The sequence below is a fragment of the Nerophis ophidion genome, linkage group LG02, assembly GCF_033978795.1.
Source record: "Nerophis ophidion isolate RoL-2023_Sa linkage group LG02, RoL_Noph_v1.0, whole genome shotgun sequence".
Classification (NCBI taxonomy): domain Eukaryota; kingdom Metazoa; phylum Chordata; class Actinopteri; order Syngnathiformes; family Syngnathidae; genus Nerophis; species Nerophis ophidion.
Genome location: NC_084612.1, coordinates 90,740,035 through 90,753,294, shown reverse-complemented (window position 1 = coordinate 90,753,294; position 13,260 = coordinate 90,740,035). Strand labels below are relative to the sequence as shown.

Here is a 13,260-nt window from a genome sequence, read left to right as displayed (position 1 = left end):
GAAATATCACGTATAAAAATGCAGATTAGTCCATCATCGATATTAATGTAATTAAAACATTTAACGCCGGCGCAGAGTGACTTTAAAATCCCTGCAGTGCATTGTGGGAAGTCTGTCCAAGTGGTTTTACTGTCAGCTGTCACTCTCGGCTTATTAAAGGAGTGAGACACTCGTGTGAATGTGATACATGTTGACTAAATTAAAGATGAGTCGGGACTTGAAGTGGACCACTTGTCTGTGGATCTGTTGGGGACATTTGTGTGCTGCTGACCTGTGTCCGCTTGGGATGGTCTCCTGCTGGCCCCACTATGGACTGGACTCTCACTATTATGTTAGATCCACTATGGACTGGACTCTCACACTATTATGTTAGATCCACTATGGACTGGACTCTCACTATTATGTTAGATCCACTATGGACTGGACTTTCACTATTATGTTGGTCGACTATGGACTGGACTCTCACTATTATGTTGGATCCACTATGGACTGGACTCTCGCTGTTATGTTGGATCCACTATGGACTGGACTCTCGCTATTATGTTAGATCCACTATGGACTGGACTCTCACTATTATGTTAGATCCACTATGGACTGGACTCTCACTATTATGTTAGATCCACTATGGACTGGACTCTCACTATGTTAGATCCACTATGGACTGGACTCTCACTATTATGTTAGATCCACGATGGACTGGACTCTCACACTATTATGTTAGATCCACCATGGACTGGACTCTCACACAATTATGTTAGATCCACTATGGACTGGACTCTCACTATTATGTTAGATCCACTATTGACTGGACTCTCACACTATTATGTTAGATCCACTATGGACTGGACTCTCACTATTATGTTAGATCCACTATGGACTGGACTCTCACACTATTATGTTAGATCCACTATGGACTGGACTCTCACTATTATGTTGGTCGACTATGGACTGGACTCTCGCTATTATGTTAGATCCACTATGGACTGGACTCTCGCTGTTATGTTGGATCCACTAAGGACTTGACTCTCGCCATTATGTTAGATCCACTATGGACTGGACTCTCGCTATTATGTTAAATCCACTATAGACTGGATTCGGTATTATGTTAGATTTACTATGGACTGGATTCGGTATTATGTTAGATTTACTATGGACTGGACTCTCACACTATTATGTTAGATCCACTATGGACTGGACTCTCACTATTATGTTAGATCCACTATGGACTGGACTCTCACTATTATGTTAGATCCACTATGGACTGGACTCACTATTATGTTAGATCCACTATGGACTGGACTCTCACACTATTATGTTAGATCCACTATGGACTGGACTCTCACTATTATGTTAGATCCACTATGGACTGGACTCTCGCTATTATGTTAAATCCACTATGGACTGGATTCGGTATTATGTTAGATTTACTATGGACTGGATTCGGTATTATGTTAGATTTACTATGGACTGGACTCTCACTACTATGTTAGATCCACTATGGACTGGACTCTCACTATTATGTTAGATCCACTATGGACTGGACTCTCACTATTATGTTAGATCCACTATGGACTGGACTCACACTATTATGTTAGATCCACTATGGACTGGACTCTCACTATTATGTTAGATCCACTATGGACTGGACTCTCACTATTATGTTAGATCCACTATGGACTGGACTCTCACTATTATGTTAGATCCACTATGGACTGGACTCTCACACTATTATGTTAGATCCACTATGGACTGGACTCTCACTATTATGTTAGATCCACTATGGACTGGACTCTCAGATTAAACTAAAAATGTCTGAATGAGTTGAAGTGGTTGGTGTTGAAATTTTTCAAATCGGTTGAGAAATGTTTGAAGTAGTAACATGTTGAAATGAGAAATAGTATTATGGAGTTTTGGGAAAACTGGGAATTTTGCCAGTTCAAAAAACAACTTAGTTTTTTTTGTCCTGATAGAGAAGAATGTTGTGTTGTAGAACGGTTGAAATGCGTTGAAAAATGTGGAAGGAGTATTCGCCAGAAAAAAGGGTGGAAATAGGCCTTTGGAAAACCAGGAATTCTGGAAAAATCCTGGAATTGTTTTAAACTTGGAAAAATGGTAGTTTGAATATCCAGGGTGGTGGAATGTGTTGAAGGTGGAATGTTTGAATGGGTTGAAAAATGTGGAAATGGTGGAAGTTTGAAAAATGGTCAATTCATTTTGAATGGGAAAAGTTTCCCGGAAAATCTGGGAATTTGAGGAATTTTTCAAGGGAAGGCCCGCGATTCCCCAATGGGCAGAACAGTTTTAATTGAGCAATTCTTGGAATTTCAAGAAAACCGGGAATTTTTCTAGTTCCTTAACCAACTTGTTACTTTTTCCTGAATATGAGCATTGTTTCCACAGTGGAATGCTTGGAAAGGGTTGAAAAATGTGAAAGGAGTAGTCGAACTCAAGGGTGGAAATAGGTTACCAAAAAACGGGAATTCCTGGAAATGTGTTGAATGTGGAAAAATGATATTAAGAATTTCCAGGATGAGTTGAAGGTGGAATGGGTTGAAAAATGTGGAAATGGTGGAAGTTTGAAAAATGGTCAATTCATTTTGAATGGGAAAAGTTTCCCAGAAAATCTGGGAATTTGAGGAATTTTTCAAGGCAAGGCCTGCGATTCTCGAATGGGCAGAACAGTTTTAATTGAGCAATTCCTGGAATTTCAAGAAAACCGGGAATTTTTCTAGTTCCTTAACCAACTTGTTATTTTTTCCTGAATATGAGCATTGTTTCCACAGTGGAATGCTTGGAAAGGGTTGAAAAATGTGAAAGGGGTAGTTGAACTCAAGGGTGGAAATAGGTTACCAAAAAACGTGAATTCCTGGAAATGTGTTGAATGTGGAAAACTGATATCAAAAATTTCCAGGATGAGTTGAAGTTGGGATGGTTTGAATGGGTTGAAAAATGTGGAAGTTTGAAAAATGGTCAATTCGTTTTTAATGGGAAAAGTTTCCCAGAAAATCTGGGAATTTGAGGCATTTTTCAAGGGAAGGCCCGCGATTCTCGAATGGGCAGAACAGTTTTAATTGAGCAATTCCTGGAATTTCGAGAAAACCGGGAATTTTTCTAGTTCCTTAACCAACTTGTTATTTTTTCCTGAATATGAGCATTGTTTCCACAGTGGAATGCTTGGAAAAGGTTGAAAAATGTGAAAGGAGTAGTCGAACTCAAGGGTGGAAATAGGTTACCAAAAAACGGGAATTCCTGGAAATGTGTTGAATGTGGAAAAAAAGATATTAAGAATTTCCAGGATGAGTTGAAGGTGTTGAAGGTTGAATGGTTTGAATGGGTTGAAAAATGTGGAAATTGTGGAAGTTTGAAAAATGGCCAATTCATTTTGAATGGGAAAAGTTTCCCGGAAAATCTGGGAATTTAAGGAATTTTTCAAGGAAAGGCCTGCGCTTCCCCAATGGGCAGAACAGTTTTAATTGAGCAATTCCTGGAATTTCGAGAAAACCAGGAATTTTTTAGTCGCCAGAAAAAAGGGTGGAAATAGGACTTCGGAAACCCAGGAATTCTGGAAAAATCCTGGAATTTTTTTGAACTTGGAAAAATGGTAGTTTGAATATCCAAGATGGTGGAATGGTTTGAATCGGTTGAAAAACGTGGAAATATTGGAACTTTGAAAAATGGCCAATTCATTTTGAATGGGAAAAATGTCCCGGAAAACCTGCAAATCTGGGAATTTTTGGAATTTGTCAAGGGGAAAGCCCGGGATTCCCGAATGGGCAGAACAGTTTTAATTGAGCAATTCTTGGAATTTCGAGAAAACCGGGAATTTTTCTAGTTCCTTAACCAACTCTTTTTTTTTTCCCCCTGAATATGAGCATTGTTTTCACGGTGGAACGGTTGGAATGTGTTGAAAAGTGTGGAAGAAGGAGTCGCCAGAAACAAAAGGGTGGAAATAGGGCTTTGGAAAACCACGAATTCTGGAAAATCCTGGAATTTTTTGGAACTCTGAAAAATGGAAGTTTGAATGTCCAGGGTGGTGGAATGTGTTGAAGGTGAAATGGTTTGAATTGGTTGACAAATGTGGAAATAGTGGAAGTGTGAAAAATGGTCAATTCATTTTGAATGGGAAAAATGTCCCGGAAAACCTGGAAATCTGGGAATTTTTGGAAATTTTCAAAGGAAAGCCTGCGATTCCCGGATAGGCTGAACAGTTTGAAGGACAGAAGAGCGCGCCAAAATCTAGAGAAAAGAAGAAGTTCAATAAATTCATGGTGCGACAGACTCTTGTCGTCGTGTGGGTTCCATGCACCACCAAGGAAGGACATGCTTGTTACGGGTTTGACTCTTGTTTATTTTTCCATATAAAGAAAGTATTTTGCGCCGTCTTTGCTCCCATTGCTCACTCCTCCGTGTCGCTCTTCAGTCGGCCGCGTCTTCCCGGCCGCCGTCTTGCTCTCTCTCTTGCTTCCGCCCTTCATCCGCTGCTGCAGGCTCTCCCACTCCTTCTGCCTCGTTCTCTCCTCCTTCTCCCCTTTTATACATCGTGAGGAGATACATTAATTGGGTCACCTGATCTCGCTTGCGGCGGCACGCCCCGCCTAGCCGCTCGCTCGCATTCCCCGCCTCCTTGCCGCCATCTTGGGCCGGGCTACAGCGTGTCCTGCTCCGCCTCTCCACAGATGGATTTTTAGTGTAGAAAACCATTTGTTTGTGAATGCTTTTAACAAATCCTATCATTATTAGAATTGTTACAATATTTTCCCCCCATTTTTCCTGCCGTTTTCTCCTTGAATCGTGTTGTCAGACGGTGCAAAATAAAATAAAAGGAATGCATTGTGTGCGTGTTGCAGGGAGAGGGACGAGGACGAGGGGATCCCCAGCGAGACGGAAGACGACCGCAGACAACTGGAGAACAAGAAGAAGGAGATGCGAGGTGAGCCCCGCGCTGGTCAGCAGGTAAAGAGCAGCACAAGTATCGAGCGCGTGTTCCCTGCGTGTGTTTGCAGACCTGCTGAGGCAGAAGGACGCCGAGATCCTGGGTCTGCTGGAGGAGAAGGCGCGGCTCTTCAGGGGCATGTGCGTGGGCTCCGGCACGTCCGAGGAGCCTTTCTTCAGGGCGCCCGGCGGCCCCGAGCCCCCCAGGGGGGCGTGCATCATGAAGGACGCCCTGCAGGAAGGTAAGCTTCAAATTGCTCTCGATCCTTGTGGGATTTCTAAGGTGAATAAATGCAGCGAGATGTTCCTCTTATTACTTCCTAGGCCTGCTGCGCCTCTTTCTAAATGCAAATTGTTCTCACACTCCATTGTCCTTTAGACTGTTTACTTTGTTTTTCCAAGAACTTTCAACACACAACTCTCTTAACCAGACTCCAATGGCTTTTAGGGCCGGGCTAAAAACTGTATCATGATATAATTATTTGTTATTTTACCAATAATGACCATATTTTCCAGACTATAGGGCGCATTTAAAATCCCCTTTTTTCCCCTCAAAACTCGACAGTGCGCCTAATGTACGGAATAATTTTTGTTTTGCTTACTGACCTCGAAGCAATTTTATTTGGTACATGAGTGTGACCAGTAGATGGCAGTCAAACATAAGAGATACATGTAGACTGCAATATGGTGGCAATAAGACTCAAGTAAAAGTACATTTTGACAAAAAAAAACACCAATACATGTTATGTAAACCACAAGGAAGTGTTTTACTTTTTTTTTTTAATTAATAATATGACTCCTTTCATGCGCCTTATGATTTGGTATGAAAAAAGATCGGAAATAGACCATTTATCGGCAGTGCGCCTTATAATCCGGTGCGCCTAATGTACGGAATAATGCTGGTTTTGCTTACTGACCTCGAAGCAATTTTATTTGGTACATGGTGTAATGATGAGTGCGACCAGTAGATGGCAGTCAAACATAAGAGATACATGTAGGCTGCAATATGATGGCAATATGACTCAAGTAAAAGTACATTTTGACCAAAGGACCACAATTACATGTTATGTAGACCACAAGGAAGTGTTTTACATTTATAAAAAAAATAATAATAATTTGACTCCTTTCATGCGTTTTATGATCTGGTGCGCCTTATATATGAAAACAGATCGAAAATAAGACAGTTCATCGGCAGTGCGCCTTATAACTCGGTGCACCTAATGTACGGAATAATACTGGTTTTGCTTACCGACCTCGAAGAAATTTTATTTGGTACATGATTGTGACCAGTAGATGGCAGTCAAACATAAGACATACATGTAAACTGCAATATGATGGCAATAAGACTCAAGTAAAAGTACATTTTGACAAAAGAAGCACCAATACATTTTATGTAAACCACAAGGAAGTGTTTTACTTTCTTTTTTTTTTTTTTATTAATAGTACGACTCCTTTCATGCGCCTTATGATTTGGTATGAAAAAAGATCGAAAATAGACCATTTATCGGCAGTGCGCCTTATAATCCGGTGCGCCTGATGTACGGAATAATTCTGGTTTTGCTTACCGACCTCGAAGCCATTTTATTTGGTACATGGTGTAATGATGAGTGTGACCAGTAGATGGCAGTCAAACATAAGAGATACGTGTAGACTGCAATATGACTCAAGTAAAAGTACATTTTGACCAAAGATCCACAATTACATGTTATGTAGACCACAAGGAGGTGTTTTACATTTAAAAAAAATAATAATATTATGACTCCTTTCATGCGCCTTATGATCTGGTGCGCCTTATATATGAAAAAGAGCCAAAATAGACCATTCATCGGCAGTGCGCCTTGTAATCCGGTGCGCCTAATGTACGGAATAATTCTGGTTTTGCTTACCGACCTTAAAGCTATTTTATTCAGTACATGGTGTATTGATGAGTGTAACCAGTAGATGGCAGTCAAACATAATATATATGTGTAGACTGCAATATGCTGGCAATATGACTCAAGTAAAAGTAGATTTTGACCAAAGGACCACAATTACATGTTATGTAGACCACAAGGAAGTGTTTTCCATTTAGAAAAAAATAATAATAATTTGACTCCTTTCATGCGTTTTATGATCTGGTGCGCCTTATATATGAAAACAGATCGAAAATAGACCTTTCATCGGCAGTGCGCCTTATAACTCGGTGCGCCTAATGTACGGAATAATTTTGGTTTTGCTTACTGACCTCGAAGCAATTTTATTTGCTACATGAGTGTGACCAGTAGATGGCAGTCAAACATAAGAGATACATGTAGACTGCAATATGATGGCAATATGACTCAAGTAAAAGTACATTTTGACCAAAGAACAACCATTACATGTTATGTAGACCCAAAGGAAGTGTTTTACATAAAAAAAAAAGTAATAATATGACTCCTTTCATGCGCCCTATGATCTGGTGTGCATTATATATGAAAAAAGATTTAAAAAATAGACCATTCATCAGCAGTGCGCCCAATGATCTGGAAAATACGGAAATAATTTTCATACAATATCTTTTTATCTGGAAGTTTTTATGAAACAAAAGATGTTAAAACGTTGCTGTCTGGAGGCTCTACTGTATCGGCTTTCAAATGGACCCGAGGTGCTTGTTTTCCACTAATGTTGCTCAATATCAATTTCCACATGTGAAGGTCTGCTCATGATGCCTTCATTGTGTGCTTGTTTGCTCTCCCAGGTGATTTTCACATTTTCTGCTTCATTTCAGCAAATCATTTCAGCAAATCACACTCTGGAAAACCATTTAAAAAAAAAAAAAACAGCCAGTGTTATTTTGACTTCATTGGAGGAGAAAAATATGATAGTTGCTGCTCTATTAAACAGTTTCGATACGTGAGTCATTTGCTGTGCTCGTCCAGTATCTTAAAAACACAACCAATATCACTGCCTGGCATGCATTGATAGCACTGATCCATCCATTGTTAACAACAGTACACAGGTAACATGTTAAAAACCTACTGAAATGAGATTTTCTTATTTAAACGGGGATAGCAGGTCCATTCTATGTGTCATACTTCATCATTTCGCGATATTGACATATTTTCGCTGAAAGGATTTAGTAGAGAACATCCACGATAAAGTTCGCAACTTTTGGTCGCTAATAAAAAAGCCTTGCCTGTACCCGAAGTGGCAGACGATGTGCGCGTGACGTCACGGGTTGTGGAGCTCCTCACTTCTGAACATTGTTTACAATCATGGCCACCAGCAGCGAGAGCGATCCGGACCGAGAAAGCGACGATTTCCCCGTTAATTAGAGCGAGGGTGAAAGATTTGTGGATGAGGAAAGTGAGAGTGAAGGACTAGAAAAGAGAAAAAAGACTATACAGTGGGAGCGATTCAGATGGTATTAGACAAGTTTACGAGGATAATTCTGGAAAATCCCTTATCTGCTTATTGTGTTACTAGTGTTTTAGTGAGATTACATGGTCGTACCTGTACAACCCGCACTTTTCTTCAGCACCAGTCGATGGGTGGTGGCGATGCCCATCTCTGCCCTTCGCAATGGACCCTCTTCGGAACACGATCTTTCGAAATGATCGCTGCATAATACACTGTACTTTGTATTTGTGGTCCAATCCAACCGTGTTCGCTTGACCGCTCTGTTCCATTGTAAAGCTTCACCGTCATCTTTCGGGAATGTAAACAATGAAACACCGGCTGTGTTTGTGTTGCTAAAGGCAGCTGCAATACACCGCTTTCCACCAACAGCATTCTTCTTTGACGTCTCCATTATTAATAGAACAAATTGCAAAAGATTCAGCAACACAGATATCCAGAATACTGTGGAATTATGCGATGAAAATAGACAACTTATAGCTGTGAACAGTGCTGGAACAAAATGTCCCCTACAATGCGTGACGTCACGCTCACGCTTCATCATACCGAGACGTTTTAGCATGATACTTCCGCGCAAAACTTAAAATTGCAATTTAGTAAACTAAAAAGGCCGTATTGGCATGTGTTGCAATGTTAATATTTCATCATTGATATATAAACTATCAGACTGCGTGGTCGCTAGTAGTGGCTTTCAGTAGGACTTTAAAGTGCATACAGAGCTAGATAAAGCTCCTGGGTGCTGACCACTTATTTATATTCCAAAAGCAGCTCCTGCCATCTTGTGAAACATGTGGTCATTTACCTACAATAATATTGTAGAACAGAACCAATATTGCGACCCAGAAAACAATTGAGACACAACCAATGTTGTAACTGCTCTGCTTGCATTAATATCACTGACGCGTGTGCATTATTAACTACAATACATATGTAACACACTTGACTCTCATACCAACATTTGAAAGCGTATACAGAGCTAGATAAATCTATCTCTGATAAATCTATAAGTCATTTACCTACAAGTATATTGCAGAACAGAACCAATGTTGCGATCCGTGAAACACTTGAGACTCAACCAATGTTGTAATTGCTTCGCCTGCATTAATATGACGGATGAGTGTGCATTGTTCACAACAATAAAAAATGTAACACACTTGACTTTCACACCAATATTTTAAAGCGCATTCAGAGCGAGATAAATCTAATGGATGCTGGCCACTTATACCTCAAAATAAGCTACTGCCATCTTCTGGACCATGAGTCATTTACCTACAAGTATATTGCTAAACATTGCTAAAACAAAACCAATGTTGCAATCCACTAAAGACTTAACCAATGTTGTAACTGCTCTGCTTGCATTAATATCACTGACGCGTGTGCATTATTAACTACAATACATATGTAACACACTTGACTCTCATACCAACATTTGAAAGCGTATACAGAGCTAGATAAATCTAGCTCTGATAAATCTATAAGTCATTTACCTACAAGTATATTGCAGAACAGAACCAATGTTGCGATCCGTAAAACACTTGAGACTCAACCAATGTTGTAATTGCTTCGCCTGCATTAATATGATGGATGAGTGTGCATTGTTCACAACAATAAAAAATGTAACACACTTGACTTTCACACCAATATTTTAAAGCGCATTCAGAGCGAGATAAATCTAATGGATGCTGGCCACTTATACCTCAAAATAAGCTACTGCCATCTTCTGGACCATGAGTCATTTACCTACAAGTATATTGCTAAACATTGCTAAAACAAAACCAATGTTGCAATCCACTAAAGACTTAACCAATGTTGTAACTGCTCAGCCTGCATTAATATCACTGATGAGTCCATTGTTAACGACAGTATTAACGTAACACACTTGACTTTCACACCAACATTTTAAAGTGCATACAGAGCTAAATAAATCTATTGGACGCTGACCCTTCATTATACTCCAAAACTAGCTACTGCAAATCTGTGGACCATGTGGTCATTTACCTACAAGCATATTGCAGAACAGAACCAATGTTGGGATCCAGAAAACAAATGAGACTCAACCAATGTTGTAACTGCTCAGCCTGCATTAATATCACTGACGTGTGTGCATTTGTTAACTACAATATAAATGTAACACACTTGACTCTCATACCAACATTTTAAAGCGCATGCAGAGCCAGATAAATCTATAGGATCCTGACCGCTTATTATACTCCAAAAGCAACTAATGCCATCCTCCGGACCATGTGGTCATTTAACTACAAGTATATTGTTGAACATTGCCAAAACAAAACCAATGTTGCAATCCAAAAAACACATTCTTCTTCCTCCAAACACGACCAGTTGAGTTTATACCAAAATGGATACATGGATGATACAGCAGAGGATTGGGAGAATGTCATGTGGTCAGATGAAACCAAAATAGAACTTTTTGGTATAAACTCAACTATTTGTGTTTGGAGGAAGAAGAATACTGAGTTGCATTCCAAGAACACCATACCTACTGTGAAGCATGGGGGTGGAAACATCATGCTTTGGGGCTGTTTTTCTGCTAAGGGGACAGGACGATTGATCCGTGTTAAGGAAAGAATGAATGGGGCCATGTATCCTGAGATTTGGAGCCAAAACCTCCTTCCATCAGTGAGAGCTTTGAATGGTTGACCAAATACTTATTTTCCACCATAATTTACAAATAAATTCTTTAAAATTCCTACAATGAGAATTTCTAGATTTTTTTTCCACATTCTGTCTCCCACAGTTGAAGTGTACCTATGATGAAAATTACAGACCTCTGTCATCATTTGAAGTGGGAGAACTTGCACAATCGCTGGCTGACTAAATACTTTTTTTGCCCCACTATAAATCTATTGGGCGCTGACCTCTCATTATACTCCAAAAGTAGCTAATGCCATCCTCTGGACCTCGCGGTCATTGACACACACGTTTATTGCAGCACAGAACCGACGTTGTTAATCGCACTGACGAGGAGCGACGTTTTAAAGCCGCTGTTCGAGATCAACGCGGCACGACATCATCAGATCGAGAAGGCATCCATCACGCCAAGATGGCGCCGACTCTCGTTTCGCACTTTCTACTTTTACTCGCCGACATCGGCCTGCTGCTCAACTCACACACGGATGTATGAAAACTTACAAATATGTGCTTTAAAAAAATGTATTTTCCACTTGCACACCCTGAGGCGAACGTAGCCTTAATTCTATCTGCAGCAGTACACACACACACACACACACACTTGTAGAGGTGAAGTCGTGCAAACATCGCTGACTGAGAAGCAAACAGGTTGTTGCTAGGCAACCGCATCCGGCTGCAGGCTGGATCCGAGAGCTGGACTGTAACTCGGTTAGCGAGATAATTTGCTTACTGACCGCGCATCGATTTGTGCTCCTTCCTCCGTGTGTGTGTGTGTGTGTGTGTGTGTGTGTGTGTGTGTGTGTGTGTGTGTGTGTGTGTGTGTGACAGTGGAGACGCTGCAGGGCCTGGTAAACGGCAGCCTGGGCGGGGCCATGGCCAGCGTCCAAGATGGCGGCGCGGCGGGCCCGGTGTGTTTACCCCGTCGGGCTGAGACCTTCGGCGGCTTCGACAGTCACCTCATGCACGGCGGCAAGAGTGAGTGTTGGGAAACCACACTTCTGTCCTACTTTCTGTTCACATCACCACACTCTCGGGTAGCCACACCGAGCTGGAACCTACCCCACCCTGGACTATTAATCGGGGGGTCAAACGGCTGCCATCATAAGTACAAACCCCGTTTTCATATCAATCAATCAATCAATGTTTACTTATATAGCCCTAAATCACTGGTGTCTCAAAGGGCTGCACAAACCACTACGACATCCTCGGTAGGCCCACATAAGGGCAAGGAAAAACTCACACCCAGTGGGACGTCGGTGACAATGATGACTATGAGAACCTTGGAGAGGAGGAAAGCAATGGATGTCGAGCGGGTCTAACATGATACTGTGAAAGTTCAATCCATAATGGATCCAACACAGTCGTGAGAGTCCAGTCCAAAGCAGATCCAACACAGCAGCGAGAGTCCCGTTCACAGCGGAGCCAGCAGGAAACCATCCCAAGCGGAGCTGGATCAGAAGCGAAGGGATGTCCCCAGCCGATACACAGGCAAGCAGTACATGGCCACCGGATCGGACCGGACCCCCTCCACAAGGGAGAGTGGGACATAGGAGAAAAAGAAAAGAAACGGCAGATCAACTGGTCTAAAATGAGTTGGGAAATAGTGTTAGATGTAAATATAAACAGAATACAATGATTTGCAAATCCTTTTCAACCCATATTCAGTTAAATATGCTACAAAGACAAGATATTTGATGTTCAAACTCATAAACTTTTATTTTTTGCAAATAATAATTCACTTAGAATTTCCTGGCTGCAACAGGTGCCAAAGTAGTTGGGAAAGGGCATGTTCACCACTGTGTTACATCACCTTTTCTTTTAACAACACCCAATAAACGTTTGGGAACTGAGGAAACTAATTGTTGAATAAATGATAAATGGGTTGTACTTGTATAGCGCTTTTCTACCTTCAAGGTACTCAAAGCGCTTTGACACTACTTCCACATTCACACACACATTCACGCACTGATGGAGGGAGCTGCCATGCAAGGCGCCAACCAGCACCCATCAGGAGCAAGGGTGAAGTGTCTTGCTCAGGACACAACGGACGTGACGAGGTTGGTTCTAGGTGGGATTTGAACCAGTGACCCTCGGGTTGCGCACGGCCACTCTCCCACTGCGCCACGCCGTCCCTGAAGCTTTAAAAGTGGAATTCTTTCCCATTCTTGTTTTATGTAGAGCTTCAGTCTTTCCACAGTCCAAGGTCTCTGCTGTCGTATTTTACGCTTCATAATGCGCCACACATTTTCCATGGGAGACAGGTCTGGACTGCAGGCGGGCCAGGAAAGTACCCGCACTCTTTTA

General features: G+C 41.3%; 1 protein-coding gene across 6 annotated transcripts in view; it reads left to right on the top strand.

The window, feature by feature from the left end:
• The window catches only part of LOC133548231 (A-kinase anchor protein 13), a 411,300-nt gene that overhangs the window by 374,558 nt on the left and 23,482 nt on the right, over positions 1–13,260 (top strand). For all 6 annotated transcript variants that reach the window (XM_061893549.1, XM_061893546.1, XM_061893547.1 and 3 more), the window contains 3 exons: positions 4,848–4,930; positions 5,004–5,174; positions 11,785–11,931. In XM_061893549.1, coding sequence (XP_061749533.1) covers positions 4,848–4,930; positions 5,004–5,174; positions 11,785–11,931 — 401 coding nt within the window. The remainder of the gene's footprint in view (positions 1–4,847; positions 4,931–5,003; positions 5,175–11,784; positions 11,932–13,260) is intronic.